This window comes from Lepus europaeus, chromosome 13 (genome assembly GCF_033115175.1).
Source record: "Lepus europaeus isolate LE1 chromosome 13, mLepTim1.pri, whole genome shotgun sequence".
NCBI classification, from domain to species: Eukaryota; Metazoa; Chordata; class Mammalia; order Lagomorpha; family Leporidae; genus Lepus; species Lepus europaeus.
Genome location: NC_084839.1, coordinates 8,173,772 through 8,193,508, shown reverse-complemented (window position 1 = coordinate 8,193,508; position 19,737 = coordinate 8,173,772). Strand labels below are relative to the sequence as shown.

General features: G+C 49.5%; 1 protein-coding gene across 2 annotated transcripts in view; it reads left to right on the top strand.

Moving 5' to 3' along the window:
- NOL10 (nucleolar protein 10) overlaps positions 1 to 19,737 on the top strand; it is a 98,075-nt gene that overhangs the window by 57,412 nt on the left and 20,926 nt on the right. For both annotated transcript variants that reach the window (XM_062208955.1, XM_062208956.1), the window contains 4 exons: positions 8,690 to 8,816; positions 13,271 to 13,350; positions 13,888 to 13,986; positions 15,702 to 15,791. In XM_062208955.1, the coding sequence (XP_062064939.1) occupies positions 8,690 to 8,816; positions 13,271 to 13,350; positions 13,888 to 13,986; positions 15,702 to 15,791 (396 nt within the window). The remainder of the gene's footprint in view (positions 1 to 8,689; positions 8,817 to 13,270; positions 13,351 to 13,887; positions 13,987 to 15,701; positions 15,792 to 19,737) is intronic.

The window sequence follows — 19,737 nt, the reverse complement described above, 5'->3', positions numbered from 1 at the left end:
CCTGGTTCATCTGTCTAGACAGGCTGAGGTGTTGTGAGTTAGGGCCTTACGTTTTCTGGGGAAAAAGTCAAAAGCATCTTTATTGTCTACACTCTGAGTTCTCTTGGTGAACAGCCCTGGTGCCTTGAGGACCTCTGGGCTCACTGGGCTCACGGACCGGGCCTGTGCTTTGCGAAGAGGGTATTTGAAGTGGTTCAGTTCCAGTTTGATAAGGTTGGTCGCTGTTAGTCTCTTGCCGTCCCTATCTGTGTCTGTGCTTGCATCCTTTTGAGAGCGTTGGCTTTGCTTCAGAAAGAAAAGCTCCGATTTTAAAAAAGATTAAACCTCCGGGCAGCTTAAGCCACTGCCCGTAGTGTCAGTGCCCATTGGAGCACTGGCTGCCCCACTTCCTCTCCAGCTCCTTGCTCCTGGGAAGGCAGCAGCAGATGACCCAAGTACTTGGGCCCCTGCCACAGATGTGGGAGACCCAGGTGGAGTTCCTGGCTCCTGGCTTTGACCTGGCCCAACCTCGGCTTTTGGGCTATTTGAGGAGTGAACCAGTAGATGAAAGAAATCTCTCTCTGTCTCTGTCTCTGTCTCTCTCAAGAGGTCAAACACTTGCAGAGTCTGAGTGTGTGATCTAGAAAGGAACAGTCTTCATAACCAGCCCTGCAGTTGGTTCTGAACACGTTGGTGCAGTCTTGGTAGAGTTAGGTCAAACTAGCGAGCGCGTTTTAAATAGAGATGTCATTCTGATTGCTATTCTGAAAGGGTTTTTTTGACCCCTTAATGTGTCACTTAGGCCCATACACTTGAACCTGTGAGCTCGTTCTTTTTCATCATTGTGTAGTGCCTCCTTGGATAGTTAGACCTCGTTTGCATAGCTCCCTGTGCTGGAAGTTTACCATTCAGGTTTCTCAGTTCTCTAAGCCATAGCGTTTCCCTGGCCTTTCTGGGAGGATGGAAACATCTAGATCCGCTCTGTCCTGAACGACGTCCCCTGTGCAGCTCGCAGCCCTCCAGGTGTGGCGAGTGCGCCTACAGGACGGAACTTTACGTTTCATTTCATTTAGACAGCCACATGGGGCTAGTGGCTGCTGTGGTCCAGTGTTGGACGGTACATCCCTAGGCCATTTCAGATTCTGGTGAGGTCATCAGGCTGCCTGCTTGGACCACAGGACTTTGGCCTTTAAAACCTGCAGCCTAAGGGTGCTTCTTCCAGGTTGCACAGCCCAGCCCGGGTGTGCTTCCCCTTCCCAAGCCAGAGGCGTCTTCCTCCCCTATCTGTGGGCAAAACCTTGGTCGCCAAGGAGCCCAAAGTTAAGCTGGGTCAGCCATCGCAGTGGTCATCAGCATCTCATCACCCTTGCACGGCTGTCCTCCCATTCAGCGGGTAGAGACTTCAGCAGGTGCATGAACTGTGGCGTGAAGCTCTGTGAACTCTTCTTCAAGATGGATTCCACCTGCAGTCTTTGGGATCTGTCCCTCAGCTTCACCGAGAGAATCTTCCTAGGACATGTCCACGTGCTACCTGCTCCAGCACCCTGCACACCTGTGGTTCGTCTGGACTCCTGCTGTCACCTCAGGGAAGATGCCTGAAGGACTCTGAAGTAGCTGGGTTGGAGAGGTGACTTCAGCACTCTTACGGTGGGCTGCCTTCTACTGGATCGAGCGCAGCTCTGTGCCAGTGTCATGCTGCCTCTGGCTTTACTGGGGGACATATGCGACATCTTCTGCTCAAATTTAAATTGTGTCCTTAGGGATTTCCTAATTCTGTGCATGACCTCCCCAAGCCCCACACCCCAGATATAGTCTGTAAATGGGAGTTGGTGCTAACATGTGTTTGACCTTTGTAGAGCAGCCCTGTGACAGTGTAGAGCCTTGAGGAAAAGAGTACCTGTAATTTTCAGGAGTTTCACTCTTCCTCTGTTTCGGCCACATTTCCCTCCTTGGGGGTTTTTAAATACTGTGGTACTTGGAATTCAGAATAGCAAGTTGGAAGGCAGTAAGGAGAAGTTGAAAATGTATTAATAACCACCTTGGCCTGCAAGGAAGTAGGAAAGAGCCGGAAACGACCGATGGGCTAAGCAAGGGTAACACACGGCACCATCTGGGCCCTCCTGGCAGGAAGAAATGACAGAACAATGTCTTGGGGCGTGCTCTCGCCAGGTGTGGGATCACGAAGATAAACGCCTTCCCATAGGCAGTTGGCCCGGTGCCTGCGCCCCCACCAGGGGAGGTGTGCGTGTGTGCCGCGCCTGGCGTTTCAGTGTGTTGGGAGACTGGGGCGGGGAGGCGGAGTGGAGGACTTGACCGCTGCGGCCGTCACGGTGATCGCGGCTCGGCGTGAGCTCTCGGAAGCCGCCCGGGACCGCGCGTGGGATCTGACACTGATTTGTAGCTGGAGCGCGGCCAGGCCTGAAGGGAAGCGTCTGCTTTTCTTATGTGGCTTTGAGCTTTGAAGGAGATGAGCACCGTGTTAAGATTTTCTTTTTCTTCATGGTTTTCCATGCTGCCTAATACAGCATTTGCATTTTTAAATTAAAAACCTCAAAGTAGAAAAACAGGATAGATCCAGTTTTGAATACTTACAAGAGAGCTTTAAGAAATTGTTTTGTGAAGGGATTTCATGGTTTTGAATGAAATTTTTGCTCACTTAAACCGCAGTGACTCATTTGAGAGTGATCTGTTTCCATTATTCTCAAGTTTAGCAGGAATACGTGTTCTTTTAACGAGGTTTGCATGTGCTGAATGCTGCTGGATTCAGCGTCCACAAATCTCAAACTCGTGATTTTTTGTTCAGAACCAGATGCTTTCGTTAAGATAACTTTGGAAACTGGAGCTCAGTCCTGGGACGCTGTGCCTCTGGTTCGGTCGGTGACTCCTGGGCTGCTGCCATACAATCTAATTTCTTTGTCATGTGTGGCCACTGAAGTCGGCCGATGACTGAACAGAATTGCCTTCACGGCCTGGACCCAGTAATGCCGGCCTGTGCCGGGGCGCTCCCTGCCGGCGCACATGGGGTCATGGCAGCCCCCCGCCTGGAGCCCTCTGATGCTCTGTTCCTGTAGAAGATATGGCCCTGCAGCTGCCTGGGTTGTCAGCCTCTTCTTCCCCCCCTGCCTCTGGTCAAGCCTTCCGGGGCTGCTCCTCTGGCTGACCCAGGGCAGCTGCTGGAGAGCCTCGCGTGTCCCTGCCTCCTCGGGGTGCAACCTGTGGCCAGTTGTGGGCCTGCCCGTCCGTCTGCTCTCCATCGCCCCCTGCTTTCTCTTCCCTGGGGCACTTGAGCTGTCACACTCTGCTGTCCAGCCCGTGTGTTACTGTTTCCCTTCCTGGAATGTCAGCTCTCTGGGGTAGGGATTCTTGTTTAGTTCATGGAAGGGGGAGGTGCCGACAGCAGCCCTACACTGTCTGACGGCCCGGCCTTACTTGTGGAGGAGGCTCTGCCCTGCTGATCGGGAGCCCAGTGTGCACTGGGCCTTGTCCACTGCTAGTGTCCATGCCGAGCCTTCAGCTCCACTTATCAGTGGCTTGGGGGTCTGTCTGCTGGGACGCTTCTTCTTCTCCGGAGAGGAACCCACAGTTTGTTTCCCTTCTGCAGAGTCAGCTCCTGTTCTCCTTAGGGGTAGCCGGGGTTTAGGGTCCTCAGCCTCCGCAGCGCCTCTGTTCAGCCTGAGCTGTGTCCTGTCTTCCCGGATCCATGGACGCTCGAGGCACTGGTCCGAAGGACTCTGATGGAAGGCTCTCCTGTTTACCGTGGTGACTGTCTTACACCGCTGAACGCTTCTCCTGTTCTTTTTGTTCTTGAAGGTTAGGACCTTCTAATATCCATTCGCTGTCGTAGCATGGCCACGGAGAGGAAGGGCTGCCATCATCACTCCTGAGGGCACTCCGTGGTTCCAATTCCCGTGTTTGCCCGGGCTGGCCGTCTCCCCTAGCCCTGCGGCACGGGCTGCGGCTGCGCTCGGTGGGACGCACAGAGCCTTGCAGAGGGTGACTCGCGTGGCCTGAGGGCTCGCAGTGACATGGAGCCGTGGCGAGCTTACGTATTTTCTCCGCTTGCCTTTATTCTTCTTACCATTTCACTTCCGTGCCCAAACTAGTTTTTCAAAACTAAATCAAGATAAATAATAATTTTTCTCCTTTTTAAAACTGTTTTAGAATGTTCAAAGCAAGTTGCTGCTTTGCTCATCGGATTTTTAGGAGCAGAGAACACTCTCCAAGTAGCGTACCTTTAAACGGGTGTCATTGCTCACTTGGGTGTGGGATCAGCAGTTGGTTATGTTGCAGATGCAGTCACCTCTTAGAGACACGGCCACCCCACTGGGCACCCAGTTACTTCTCAGCGTTCATGATGCGCCTCAGCGGTTAGGATTTGAGAATGAGTGCCGGTGCTAGTGGGGCCTGTCAACCGATACTGAAGGAGAAGTCGGAAGGAGAAGTTCTCTATGTGTTACAGAGTTGCTCTTGAATTTACCAACTCTGATTCTGCGATGGGTGATGCAGGCCTTGCGCAGGTTTATCATTAGTCATGATAGTGGCCAATGGCATTTACAGCTGTATTCAGTATGTATTTACTGTATGTAGCTGGATTTAGCCTGTATATTTATAGTATAGCTCTGTCTCTCTGATCTGTAATTCTGTAATTAAAAATGTCCTGAAGAATGTCTTTGAACTCATTGGGTCAAACCTGGACCAGTCTGAATCATTGGGACTTAAATGTGACCTCAAGGGTGAGCTTTTTCTAGGCCTTCTCCAGTCAGAGTTGTGAGTGCGTGTGGGTTTCACGGTAGACATTCGCGTGCTGGACGCTGGGGCTGCAGGACCGCGCGTCCACAGTGCGCAGACTGTCGTTTCAGACAGCCTGGCCTCAGCAGCTTCTGGTGGGGGTACGGCCTCATAATGAGAACGACGGATTTCTGGTGATACCCACTGGGGGTAAAACCCTTGCTCCTCGGAGTGTAGCTTCTCATGCTTCTGTTACTTTGGTTGCTATTGCCGTAGTTAGCAAACCACTGTCTCGGGCTGCTCTTACAGTGTCCTGAGGTAGTTCTACGATAAAGTGACCGGGGGCTCCTCGCGGCTGCTGGTCAGTCAGTGACTCACCTGTTTGATGGTGTCATTGTAGCACACAAATGTTTTAAATGAGTTTCTAGGATTGAAATAGTGTAAAATCACTAAAGGTAGTTTTGATAATTCTTCTAATCAAGCAATTTCTGTATAAATAATGAGTATAATACATTTACATACGGCTGGCGCCATGGCTCACTTGGTTAATCCTCCACCTCCGGCGCTGGCATCTCATATGGGCACCGGGTTCTAGTCCCAGTTGTTTCTCTTCCAGTCCAGCTCTCTGCTGTGGCCCAGGAGGGCAGTGGAGGATGGTCCAAGTGCTTGGGCTCTGCGCCCGCGTAGGAGACCAGGAGGAAGCACCTGGCTCCTGGCTTCAGATCGGCGTAGTTCCGGCCGTAGCGGCCATTTGGGGGGTGAACCAACGGAGGGAAGACCTTTTTCTCTGTCTCTCTTTCACTGTCTAACTCTATCTGTCAAATAATAATAATTAAAAAAAATACATTTACATAGCATCCAATTCTAACTATTTACTATGGCAAATAAATTTTCCTGATTATGAAGTCATAGCCTCTCCAAGTTTTTCAAGGCCTTGCCCCAGTGCCCCCTCAAGGCTGTCTAGACTTGCCTTAGCAGAAGGGGCTCCGAGGCCCACTTTTAAATTTCTCTGTCAACACTGTGCCAGTCTGGCCATTTAGGGAGTGAACCAGCAGATGGAGGGTCTCTCTCTCTCTAACTCTGACCTTCAAATAAATAAATGAAACTTACATTTTTATTTTAATTACATCTGGTCTGAACATACACAGACTTTTTCTCTCTGTCATTATACTCTAATGCTGCATACCAGCCCTTACACAGCTTCTCTGCTGTATTATGTAGAGTAGAAAATCTAGCACATTAACGCTGCGGTCACTGGAGGCCCGACGGGAGAGCAAGCCTTCATGGGCCGTGCTGGCCACTGTGTTCACACGTCAGTGGCAGGTCTCCGAGGACAGCTCCCCGTAGCTAAAACGTGCCCTTAACGCCGCTGCGAATCAGGAGTTTCAGCTTTGTTGTGGTGGTTCTGGTGTTTTTCTTTCTGAAAAGGAACTGGGGAAATGGGATTAATGAAGCCGACCGCTATTTTTAATTTTGTTTTTGATGGAAAGATTTCCTCCTGTAAGCTTACCGGCCATGAATCTGATTGCAGGGGTTATTTACCACGGCTGGGCCTGCCCCCTGAGAGGCAATTTGAAACAATTCCATTAAGATCCAGAACGCTAATCAGAAAGATTTTGTGGTACATTGAGCGAGGACTGTGAGGGCGTTCCGCCCTGCACGGGTGTGCTGTTAGCTGTCCCTGGCTCGGGTGTGCCCTTCACAGCCCCCCAGCCCGTGTTTGTGGCTGGGTTAAGGGGAAACCACGTGGGCTTCCATATTCACGGGTTCCCATCTGCAGATGCAGCCAACTGAGGACTGGAAATATTTGAAAACATTATTACAGTTTATTTTTTGTCACTACTCCCTAGGTAATATAGCAGTAATCTATGTAGCAGTTACATTACAATTCATCTAGAGATGATGTACTGTATATGAGAGGTTGTATTTAGCTTGTAGGCATATACTGTGCCATTTTGTATGGAACTTGAACGTCTACAATTGTGGATAGTTGTAGGGGGTCTGGAACCTGTCCCCCAGTGACAGTGAGGAGCGACTGTCCTTTATTTTGAGTGACAGTGTCCCCTTGCGTAGGAGTCAAAATAGATCTAACGTTTCCCACCGAGTGTTCTTGTCACCAGTAGTTTTATGACGGGATATGTGAATGTTTTTATCCGAATAAGGAAAATTAGACTACTTTAGACATGCTTTTGCCAAAGAGGACTCTTCAGGTTTGAGGACCTTGTGTACCTGAATTCGTGTGTGCTTTATGTGTGGGTAGGTTCAGATAGTCACTGAGCACCTGCTACTTGGTAGACACTGTTCTAGGATTGGAAATTCAGCAGTTAACAAGCTAACTGAAGTCCCTACCCTCCCAAGAAGAGACGTCTTGGATATTATGTCCTAGAATAGCGGTGATAATGTACTTCCGTCCTGTCCACAAGACGCAAGGACCGCTGTCTTAGGGAGTACATCAGCCGATGAGACAGCTTTGCACCTGCGGCTGACTGATTGGAAGCAGACATAGCTGTGTGGTGAAGCACCTTAGCTCTCCCTGGGATTTTCATGCCTTGCTCACGCATTCAGTGCAACCTGAAGCCTGAAGCCCTTTCAAATATACTTCACTGTGGATTCACTCCCTCTGGGTTCATCGCTCTACGTGACTGCGTGTGGTGTGTGTGCGTGTGTGTGTGTGTCCATCCACCTTTCTGCTCCAGCTCGATTCCAAACTCTTCAGAGATCCCAGCCAGTGTCTAAATTATCTTGCATTTTTTGAAGGTTTGTGAGTTTTTTTCTTTTTCTTTTTTTTCCCCCCATTTTATTTGAAAGGCCGAGATAGAGAGAGGTCTTCCATTCATTGATTCACTCTGAAAATACCCACACCACCATGACAGCTGGGGCTGCGCCAGGCCAGAGCCAGGCCTGGAGCTCAATCCTGATGTCCCACACGGGCGGCAGGGGCCCGAGGACTTGTGCTGTCACCTGCTGCCTGCCAGGGTGCACATCAGCAGGAAGTGGAGTCCAGAAGTTGAGCCGGGGCCTGAACCCAGTCAGCCCCAGATAGGAAGCCGGTGCCTCAGCCCCTTCTCAGCCACTGCGCCGAATGTGCTCTCCTACTTCTGTGTTAAAAACTCTGTAGATTGTACTCATATCAAATTTGCATGGGAGACTCATTTTATGCTAATTCAGAGCTATGTTTCGTGTTCATGAGCGCCATAGCCTCATGTCGGGGCAGGGAATCACTGGTATAATGAGACAAAGCAGCATAACCACAATGAGTGTGGCCATGTCGGATACGGACTTCTGCTTACTTGGAGAGGGCATTGATAGGGATGTTTCTCCACATGTAGTTTATTATGTGTGTAATAAAAAAAATTTTTTTAAAGATTTATTTATTTATTTATTTGACAGAGTTACAGACAGGGAGAGAGAGAGAGGTCTTCCATCCACTGTTCACTCCCCAAATGGCTGCAACAATGGGAGCTGGGCCAATCTGAAGCCAGGAGCCATGAGCTTCTTCCAGGTCTCCCACACGGGTGCAGGGGCCCAAGCACTTGAGCCATCTTCCACTGCTTTCCCAGGCCATTACCAGGGAGCTGGATTGGAAGTGGAGCAGCCAGGACTCGAACCTTGCCCTTATAGGATGCCGCCACCGCAGGTGGAGGCTTAACCTGCTGCTCCACAGCGTCGGCCCAGAGTGCTGCATTCTTTTGAGTGAGGGAGGCGATGGGCGAGTGAATGGGTGGTGTTATAGGGCTGGATTATTGATCCGCATTTTGATAGTTCAGTGTTTGCTAGTGTCTTTGTGTCCTGGACTGAGTGGGGTTATTCTCCTCTTCCGGGCCTCAGTTCTTCCTCCTCGGTTTCCTCTCCTTTGTGCACTGGCTCATCATACACATTGCGGTTTGTTCTCGATACTTCTCGTGGAGACCAGGATGTAAACCTTGCGTGTGCAGAGGGCTCGCTGTCCGTGTTCATTGCTCACCTGTGATCCCACCCCCAGGTCCTGGGCCCTGCCCCGCGGTGGTGCTCCTTCTTAGACAACCTGACCGAAGAACTGGAGGAGAACCCGGAGAGCACGGTGTACGATGATTACAAATTTGTAACCAAGAAAGACCTGGAAAATTTAGGTAAAAAATCACAAGGTGTCTTGAAAGTTATTTCAGTTCCGCCTTTCCTTTAGTTTTGAACATTAGAACTGACTAAGCCGTGGTAATCCTCCCGTTCAGGCAGTAAGTGTGCTGTACCTTAAACACACTGCTTCTGCCAGATGAGGCGTTAGCGCGCTGTGCGTGGTCGATGTCTGACGTCTGCCTAGAGAGGGGTTCAGGGAAACAGTCTGCCGAAGCTTTTCCTCTCAGTGCGAGGTAGTCCTTTCACATACAGCTGTGTGTAGAAGACATCTGGCACGGAAGCAGTGACTGTTTTTCAAGTGTTCTTCGAGTGGAGTGTAAGGTTTTGAAAACATCCCAGAGGTCAGCAGGGAATCCTGGCTCCCTTGTAGGTGTATTTACTAAGCTAAAACTCAGAACTCATGGACTGGATCTTCAAGTAAGGGTAGAACCTGAATAGATACTTGATATTTAAAGGTTATAAACTGAAAACATGTCTTCCAAGAATAACTCCCGTGTGCCCCATGATATTTAAGTGTTTTGTGTATTGCCTATTTAACCCTCAAGACTCTGTGGAATGGGTGGTATTATGGTTCCATTTTATAGGTCGAGAAACTGAGGCTGAGAAAGATATACTATTCAAGCTGGGGCTGTGCCCCAAATGGTCTTTTTTTTTTTTTTTTTTTTTTTTTTAAGATTTATTTATTTATTTGAAAGGCAGAGCTACAGAGAGGCAGAGGCATGGGGGGTGGGGGGAGGTCAGCCTTCCATCCACTGGTTCACTCCCCAATTGGCTGCAACAGCCGGAGCTGTGCCTATCCAAAGCCAGGAGCTAAGAGTTCCCTCCGGGTCTCCCATGTGGGTGCAGGGGCTCAAAGACTTGGGCCATCTTCCACTGCTTTCCCAGGCCACGGCATAGAGCTGGATCGGAAGTGGAGTAGCTGGGTCTCGAACTGACGCCCATATGGGGTACCAGCACCACAGGTGGTGCTTTACCCCGCTATGCCACAGCGCCAGCCCCCCAAAGGTTCTTTATGTGTGTGTTTTTAACATCTTCTAATTTTTTAAAGTTTTCTTTTGGGGCCAGCACTGTGATATAGCAGGTAAAGCCACCGCCAGCAGTGCCAGCATCCCATATGGGAACCCAGTTGCTCCACTTACCATCCAGTTCTCTGCTATGGCCTGGGAAAGCAGCAGGAGATGGCCCAAGTGCTTGGGCCCCTGCACTTGCGTTGGAGACCCAGAAGAAGCTTCTGGCTCCTGGTTTTGGATCTGCCCAGCTCCGGCCATTGCAGACATTTGGGGAGTGAACCAGCAGACGGAAGCTCTCTCTCTGCCTCTGCCTCTCTGATACTCTGTCTTTCAAATAAATAAATAAATCCTTTAAAAAAAAGATTTATTTGATTTATTTGAAAGGCAGAGTTACAGCAAGAGTGGGAGAGACAGAGAGAAAGCTCTCCCATCCGCTTGTTCACTCTCCACATGGCCACAAAGGCTGGAGTTGGGCCTGGCCACAGCCAGGAGCCTGGAGCTCCATCCAGGTCTCTCACACGGGTGCAGGGTCCCAGGTACTTGTGCCATCTTCTGTTCCTGTCCCAGACACATTAACGTAGCAGGGAGCTAGATCTGAAGCGGAGCATTTGGGACTTGATCCAGCGCTCATATGGATGCCAGTGTTGTAGGCGGTAGCTTAACCTGCTGTGCCACAGCAGCACCCCAATATCTTCTGATATTAAATGAGCCAGTGGCTATCATTTTAAAGATTTCTGAACCGTGCGTAAAATCTCCTAAACAGATTATCTTAAAAACAAAAGACTTATTTCCTAGAATTATTTTGTTTTTTAATCTTTCATTTATTTTATTTGATAGGGAGAAGGAGAGAGAAACCTCCCATTTGCTAGTTCACTCCCATTTGCTAGTTCACCCACTCTCCCGTGTGGGTGGCAGGAACCCAACTACTTGAGCCCTCCCCGCTGCCTCCCAGTGTGCGCTGGTAGGAAGCCTGAGCTGGGAACCTGAGCCAGGAGTCCAGTGCAGGGACTCTGATGTGGGTCGCAGGCACCTTACCCTGCAGGCTGGAGGCTCACCCAGGGTTATTTTTAGTGCAGCATTAGTCGCACTGAATACTTGCAAGTTCTGACTCTGCTCCTGTTTATGGCCTTTGGCAAACCTGTAGTTGTTATTCCCGCAGCGCGTTCCCTGGACTATTACTTCTATAAAAGAGCTGCATGGGTAGCCGGGTGGCTGATACCTGAGCGCTGTAAGTAGGCTGACACTCAACACCTGAGTCAGTTGGCCAGTTCACTGAGCCTGGCTTCCTCCTCTGTAAAATAGGAGTAATAATGGCCCTGCCCGTAGGATTGCTTGGGCAGTGAATCGGATAATGTCTGAAACAGACTAAGTGAATGAACGCTAGCGTTACTGTAAGGATCTGTGACAAGCTGAAGAAATGCTAGGTTAAGTACAGTGAAATCAAGTTCTTTATTATGGGCATCCTATGGAGACTTTAATATCATATGTGTTGTGGGTCTGTGGGCCAGGACAGAGGATCTGAAACATTTCCCACACGTAGAGGACCATGGAGCCTTTTCCCTCAGGGCCCTTGGCCCTTGTGTTCTGTGGCGCTCACGGCACTGCTGCTGTCAGTCTCTGTCACAGGTGTTTCACTGTGAAAAGCCACCGCGTCGGTTTGTAGTTGTGATCTGACTTGGAGTGGGAATAATTGTGACATAAGTCAGAGTTTTATATGATTGATACTAATAGAGGAAACAGACGTTAGTGCTGTCACTGGTCTATATTTATATATGTATATAGAAGATTTGATTTTATTTGTGAGGTAGTTACATTCAGTGAGAGGGAGAGACACAGCGTAAGGTCTTCTATCCACTGGTTCACTCCCTAAATGGTCGCAACAGCTGGAGCTGAGCCGATCCGGAGCCAGGAGCCAGGAGCTTTTTCTGGGTCTCCCAAGTGGGTGTAGGGTGGGCCATCTTCTACCGCTTTCCCAGGCCATAGCAGAGAGCTGGATCAAAGAGGAGCAGCTGGGACACAAACCGGCCCTGGTAAGTGATGCTGGTGCTGCAGGCGGAGGCTTAGGATACCACGCCACAGTGCTGGCCCACTGGTGTGATATGTATTTTACAATTTGGTAATCAAACATCGTTCTGAAGAAAGGTTGTGTGATAAACATGCATATGCAGGTACTTTTAGGCTGTTGTGCATTGATACATTTCATTAAGACTCAGCTGTCTTTTTTTTTTTTTTTAACAATCCACTGTGAAAGACGTTTTATTAACCTAAGGAATTCTAGGAAAGAATTTTCTGACCAAGTCTTATAATCACTTTATGAAGTTATCCAACATTTAACTTGGCTTACTTACATGATTTCCTGTTGTATACTTTATAGTGCTGTGTGGTTTTTGCATAGGACCTGATTTTCAGATCTAGATGGATGTATTTTTCTAGATTTGAAAACTTGAGGGGCCAGCACTGTGGCATAGTTGGTTAAGCTTCCACCTGCGGCACCAGCATCCCCTGTGGGCACCAGTTCAAGTCCTGGCTGCTCTACTTCAGATGGAGTAGCACTTCAGATGGAAGCAGCCGTTTGGGGAGTGAACCAACAGATGGAGGCTCGCTCACTCTCTCCCTCTCTCTCACTCTGCCCCTCTGAAATAAATAAAATAAATATTTTTTTAAAAAAGAAAGCTAGACTGTTTGCCGTGAAAGGTGCTTAGCTCGTATACCAAGGCTGCTTTTTCTCAGCTCCTTACATGTAGTCTCACTTTGAAGATAATAGTCTCGTAACTTTCTGTTCAGATTTTTACAGTGAATAATTCCTGTAGCATAGACAGAGTCCTTACGTGACCCCCAGCAGCCCTACTGCTGTCATCCGCTAGCGGTGTTACACAGTGCTGGGCTCCTAGGCCCTGGTTGCTGGTAGACTTCCCATCCATCCCAATGAATTGTGCGTATCATGTGCATATTAATGTGCACGTGTGCTTTTATGTGTGTCGGCTGCTCTTTCTCCCCAAGGCTGTTTCCTTTGCTACCTTATTGTTGTGTACTGTCCTTTGTTTTTGGAGGTCAAGGGTGATAATAATTTTTCTCCCCCTCTGCCTCTGCCTTCCTGCTTAGCATAAACATCAACAACTTCGTGTTGATTCCCAGTGTTATTTTTAAGTTGAACTGGTTTGTAGAATCCAAAAATCTGAGAACCACTAGTATAAGGAGCCGTCTTTACCAGTCTGTTGGAGTTTGTAATGATTTTCTCGTTGTTTTATGCTTAGTGTATCATTTAAAATAAAATGATATTAAGTTAATTACATTTTTTCTGTAGATATTAAAGGTTGGTAATTCCGATCCTTAAATTTTTATTCAGAAATAAAGTCTTCATATCATCAAACTGTTGTCTAGGAAAAACTTAAATTTTAGTCGGGATTTCATCAGAACCTGCCCTCTTTAACTTTTCCCAGGGCTCACACATCTCATTGGATCACCATTTCTCCGGGCTTATATGCATGGATTTTTCATGGATATAAGACTCTATCACAAGGTATGTGCAAAATTCCAGTTGTTTCAAGAGACTAATGAGCGATCTGTAGCTGGTTCTTTTCTGTTGTACTTTGATAAACACACAAAAGGGGCCGACATGTGGCACAGCAGGTTGGGCCATTCATTCTCTGCAACACCAGCATCCCATATCAGAGCGCTGGTTCAAGTCCCAGCTACTCTGCTTCTGATCCAGCCTCCTGCTGATGTGCTGGGGAGGCAGAGGAAGACAGCCTAGTCTGTGGGAGACAAGGATGGAGTTCCAGGCTCCTGGCTTCAGCCTGACCCAGACCCAGCTGTTACGGACATTTGGAGAGTGAACCAGCAGCAGTGGAGGACCTCTGTCTCTCTCTCACTCTCTCTGTCTCTCTCTCTCTCTCTGTCTCACACACACACACACACAGACACACACACTCTGCCTTCCAAATAAATAAGTAAAACATACTTGGGATTTATAAGGGATGTGTCTGCTCTTTAACACAGTAATCGTGGTGTATTTGAAGCATGCTGGTAACCATTGTTTTTTTTTCATTTTGTAAAGGTGAAATTGATGGTAAATCCATTTGCTTATGAAGAATACAGAAAAGATAGAATTCGACAGAAGATAGAAGAAACACGTGCACAGAGAGTCCAATTAAAGGTAAATCTTGGGTTCACCATTGCATTTGCCTGAGAAATACTTAATTTGCGTTTCATTTTGTGCTGTTCCAAGACCTCTGCTGTCCTGTTCGCGGCTGCCTCCCCTGTCACTGGTCGTGAGGCTGGATCCTCTGTACAGCTCTATCTTTGTGAGCTCTGTGGCAGTGGTCAAACGGGGAGTAAATGATGGAATGACCACTTGTCACCCCACTAAGAAGATCTGATGAGGGTGAGGCAGCACTGGCACAGCCGTGATTCACTGCCCGCGTCAGAGGGCCTGGTGGAAGCCCCAGCTTCCTGTTAACGCACGTCCTGGGGAGCAGCAGGTGATGCCTCAGGTACTCGGGCTGCTGCCACCACGGGGAGACCCAGGTGGAGTTTCATGGCTTCTTCCCAGCCCAGCCCTGGCTTTTACAGGCATTTGAGGAGTGAACCAGTGGCTAGAAGACATCTTTCTCTGTCTCCCTGCCTTTCCAATAGGCATAATGAAACAGATTTTTTAACTAAATAAACCCTGATGGGGTTTCCAGTGAGCTTCAGTTTTGGTGCATTGGGGCTCTACCAGTCCCCCCTTCGTGCCGACTTCTGGCAGTGTCTCGGGCTGTCTGGATCATGAGGGCATCATCAGGCTGTGTCGGGAAACAAACCGTGGCTGTCGTATCAGCAGAGAGAGTTCAGTGTGAAGAATTTTCAGCCAGGTACTGTTCGAGAGCTGAGAAGGACAACGCTGCTGTTTGGGGAAGAGGCGGGAAGAGCAGGCCGCAGCTCCCCCTTCAGGCTCTGCAGCGCCCGTGGAGCTGGGCCCTGGACTTCCGGGGAGCGGCACAGGCCGCGCCAGGCCCCTGGTGGACGCGGGGATGTTCCTGGCAGCACTGGAGCTGGATGACAGGAGCCCTGCTGCCCCTCGGGCCTGCTGTGGCTGCCATGTGGCTTGAAGCCACCCGAACGGCAAGGCAGGCAGACGGGGAAACAAATCCTCTCCCTCCTGCTGCCTCCCTGCCTCTCCAGCCACCCGTACTCGGTGTAATCACCAAGTGTTGTAAGTATTCATAGCCGAACACATGCGAGTATGCTTCCAGTCCGAGGACCCGCTCTGCCCTGACATTACCTTGGCGCTGTCCCTTTGCCCAGCCTCTCTGTGGCGAGTCGCTGAGGACGCTGAGTGGCAGGAGAAGCTGGCGCGTGGACACTTGCGCTCCAGCTCTTCACTGCCTGTCGGCTGTTATCCGCTGCCGGACCCCAGAGCACGCAGCACTGAGTGCAAGAGGGTGATGGGTAGCTCAGAACTTGCACCTGAGGGTACGCAGGCTCGCATCTCCACTTCCCTTTAGAGGTTTGCTTCCTCAGGCTCGGGAAACGGTGCAGCCAAATTCTTAGAAGCATTTTGGCCTCCCTGCCGCTGCAGCCAGAGCGCAGCACGAGCCCTGCTGCCTGCTGTTGCCCCGTTAGGGTCCTGGCCTGTCTGTGGTGTCGTAGGCCAGATACAGTGTCTCTCAGTTTGTTCCTCCAGGTGCTGGGAGGATGCAGGGTGAGGGTGAGGCCCCCCACAGCACCCCTCGGGTCCACGTTATTTCCTGCTCTGGGGACAATGAAATGTCAGAAGTAAGAATTAAGATCTCTCCTTTCTGAACTCTTCGTAGGAGTGTTAACCTTCAAAGCTAAAATAGCTCTCTAGATTACATAGTCACGGCATTTTTTTCCCTCTATCGCTGTTAGAAATTGCCAAAAGTTAACAAAGAACTGGCACTGAAGTTAATTGAGGAAGAGGAGGAGAAGCAAAAGTCTACATGGAAAAAGAAAGTTAAGGTAAGCTTTTGTAAAAAAATATTGATAAATTGTTCCTAGATTTTCATGATGCTAACTGGTATCGTTTTATTATTTCTTTTTCCTTAAAGATAGATGTAGTTTGTTTTTTTTTTTTTTAACTTTTTTACCTGCTTGTAAAATAGAATGTGCTCAACGTGGACTTCAGACGAGAGGAAAGAATGTCTAGCAGGAAGCCGCCCTCGGGACTCTTCCCGGAGGAAGGCATCACTGATAGTGCATCTCCTTCCTGTTTTGTATCTTTGGAATCAAACACTGGAGTAGCAAGATAATCTTGTGTGTTGCATACCTACCTTGGTTCTCTAAGCTGACACAGGGGGGTTCCCGTTTTCTTAACAGTTCTAAGTCGTTTCGGTGGCTGCACAGGCCTACGGCTGTATCATGATTTACTTAACCCTTTTCCTGTTTAGATGCGTAGGTTACTTATCGTTGCTTTGTGCTAACTGGCTTGTAATTCGCGAAGGAACTGAGTTATCTTTACAGCCGGCGTTACTGAGAGTGTGCGGCTGCCATGTGACTGGTGCCTGCCCGTCCTTACTGAGAGAAAGTAGACAGCGTCCATCATAAAGTAAAGTAGAGAGAGCTTTGAACTGACGTTGTCCAGTTGCCTCAGGTGTGTGAAGATTTCCTGGGCCCCTCAGTCCTGTTCTCTCCCTGGTCCAGCAGGCAGTGTTCTCTACGGGCCTGCAGCACCTACGCCTTGGAGACACTCGGGCTGCGTGTGGCCCTCTGGGCAGGATTCTTGTCTGTTTGCTTACTTTTGTGTTCTCAGGGTTGTAGCCAGGCAAGTGAACTAATTTCTGGAACCCTTCCTAAGTAAATGATGGTTAGCATGTCTCCACTTTCTTTAACTGAATATTGTAGCAGGGTTGGAACAATCCCGTAAACTTACTGATATGTGAACGTGCGTCTATGCTCTGGCCGTGCTGTGGGCCTTCCTAGAGTGTGCCAGTGCTCAGTGTGCTGTGTTTAAAATGCAAGTGCTTCCTGCTGGGTTGACTTCATCCTCGACGTATTCACAGTGACCTTCCGTTAGCCACGGAGGATCGGAGGGTGGCTCGTCAGCTCCACAGTGGGTCTTACACGCTGCTCATAGTGGAAGTGGCGTTGGCACTGGCGTGCCTGGAGCTGTGGTGGGAAGAGGGTGGGGCTGTGCCAGTCCACATCATGGAGGGCTGGACACCTGGACACTCAGGTGTCACTTGGCTGCTTCGTGCAGCATGGTTGATCCGGGCCTTTCTGTGAGGCCCTGTGAGTAAGACGCCGTCCCCTTCGCTCTCTTTCTACTTTCTTTCTTATCCTTTTTCGTTTGTAACTTTAATCAGCAGTTGGTTCTCATGCACCTTGACTGTAGATTTTTCAAAGTGGTGACAGGTACACGAGTGACCAAAGCAGAGTGTGGGTCGTCTTCACTCATTCTCATTGCTTTCTCTGGACCCTGTCACGCGGATGCGGTGTGAGACGTTCCTGTTCCCTGGGCCCGGAGCTGTCTGCAGCCCAGTCTCCTGCGTGGCACACTTGCAGCTCTCTCTGAGTGCCTGGGGCGCGCTTCCTGAAGCCCAGAGTCTGCGGGCCTGTGAGCGTTGATGGTGTCCTGCCAGCACCACTTCGGGGAGCGGTCCTGGGGGGCCCAGTGGCAGAGGAAGCCCCTTCAGCCTCTCCTCGGCCGGGCGCAGCCAGGGAAGATGGAGCTTGCACAGCAGTGCAGGGTGGCAGGAGTGGCACCAGGGTGTCGAGACATTAAATATCCTCTTGCAGTTCATTAGAAATACGTAACATATTGGAATTCAAGACGTTAGACACAAGCCATAATTGAGCGTTTTATTTCTTTGTAGAAATAAAAGGCTCGTCAGGAGTACTTTGAACAGCGCTCGCTTTCTTCTCCTTCCAGTAAACTTGGGACGCACCACCAGCATTTTTCTTTGCCTTAGCAAATCGTTCTGCTCCTTCCTGAGTGTGCGAACTCCAGCGTTTTCTTCTTTGTCTTTACAGTACCTGAAAGTCCCTGTAATGTGAAGTTTCTCGCCACTGTCATTGCTGCCGGGGCCGTTTTTCTTTGTCACAGCTGCTTGCCTTGTCTCTTTGGAGACACCCACCTGCCCACTGCCCTTTGACGGGATCTGGGGTTCAGCCGGTGGCAGCGTCCGCACCCCACACTGGCTCTTTCCTCCATGACTCCGTTAACGTGTTTGCTTTGCTTCAGTTCCCTTCTTGTTGGCCAGTTGTCTCCTTTTACCTACATTTGGAAACTGTCACGTGGTTGGTCTGAGATACAAGGGGGCAAGGCCAGCGAGTGCCAGGCTTTGCAAGGATGAGGTTTCTCACCTACTGGAGATTTCTGGGCTGGAGAGATTGCAGCAGAGTTTGTATTTCATGCAGATACTCCCAGTTGATGAGCTCAGGTAACTCAAGTTTGAAGCATTTCTTTGGGGGACCTGGTGTCTTCTGGGAGCGTGGTGGTCACTGGGAGTCAGGACCTGTCAGTCAAACCTGCCCCCACACACTCGCTAGTTAACAGTCAAAACGGCATTTATTTGTTATATTGGCATTTGTGTTTGCTGGGTCATCCTGCAATGGCTGTCGGCTGTTGTAAGAGCAGGGAGGGAACCCCTTAGACACCCGGAGCGGGATTCCGTCAGACAGCTGTTCACACCTGGGAGTGGGGTCTCTGCCGCCTTGTTGTCTGCTAGCGGACTTCTGCCGAACTGTGCTGTTCTCAGAGTGAGCCCCTAACGTCCCCTCTGATGGCCGGCCGACCTCAGCAGAGCTGTTTCATTCCGTGGTCTCAGAATCCGAGGCTGAGCTTAGGAGAGGTTTGTGTAATTTGCTATTTCCCAGTTTTAGGTTATATAAGAGGGAGATCTGAGGGACCTCACGAATGAAGGGAAGAGTCTTTCACTGTAGCTGTAGAGAATACTTGAGAGAATCGCCAAGACCAGCAGCAGGTCGTTAGTGTTGCCTTTGAACCCAGCCCTTCAGAACTTCGGTAGCTTTAACAGCCTTGGTATCTCCCGGTGGGAAAGCGTGTATCTTACAGTTATGCTCTGCTTTGCTTACAGCTGGAATTTCGCGGAGACAGACAGTGCGCTCCGCTCCTAAATTTGCTCCCAGTGATAACATAGTAAAAGTCTAATAAGGTGTTTACTGTGCAGTTGATGTGGAATCCGCAGCGGGAAGTGACTCACCACGTGCACAATATCAAGAAGCATTTTCTGGACATGCTCCAGACTCGGAAACTTGGGGGTATTAATTCTAATTAAGGATTAATTCATTTGTCCTTCAACAAATATACAGGCGGCGTAGAGAGACCTGGGCATCTGTGCTGGTGTGACTTTTAAGGGTCAGACTTTGGGTTAGAGCCTTTTTCCTACAGGTGTCACTTTCTGCCTGTTTGTTCTCCAGGCAGTTGCACCTTGGCTGGGGGTCTGAGCGGGCTTCCCCTGGGCTCTGCAGCAGCTCGGCTGTGTGTGAGCTCTCCAGCCCGTGCGTCTTCTGTGGCTGGGGAACCACGGCAGAGCCTCAGAAACTATGAAACGCCATTGAGTGTGCATCGAATTAATCGCTCCTCTCTCTAGGGAGAGGTGTAATTATGTACAGACACTCTGCGTTGCACCTGATCTGTTTTAACATCTCAAACGGTATTTTTAAAGCTTTCTTTGGGTACCAATTAACCATTTGTGTCTTTAAATTACAGTTATACAGACATCATTTTTAAAAACGTAAACGTTTTTCCGTGGTCTGGTGGAATGTTGGCCCTCCCTTATCCTCCCCTTCCTTCCACCCTCCCCTCGTTTTCACCTCGTCCGCCTATTTAGCTGATCATTTTGATATAAAGTTCTGTCTCCCTTTTTAGTGTTAGGCATTCTCTTCTGATGGCTGCCCCTCCCAGGAGAACCCAGTGGGAATGTCGGTTGCGTCCCTGTGCGTT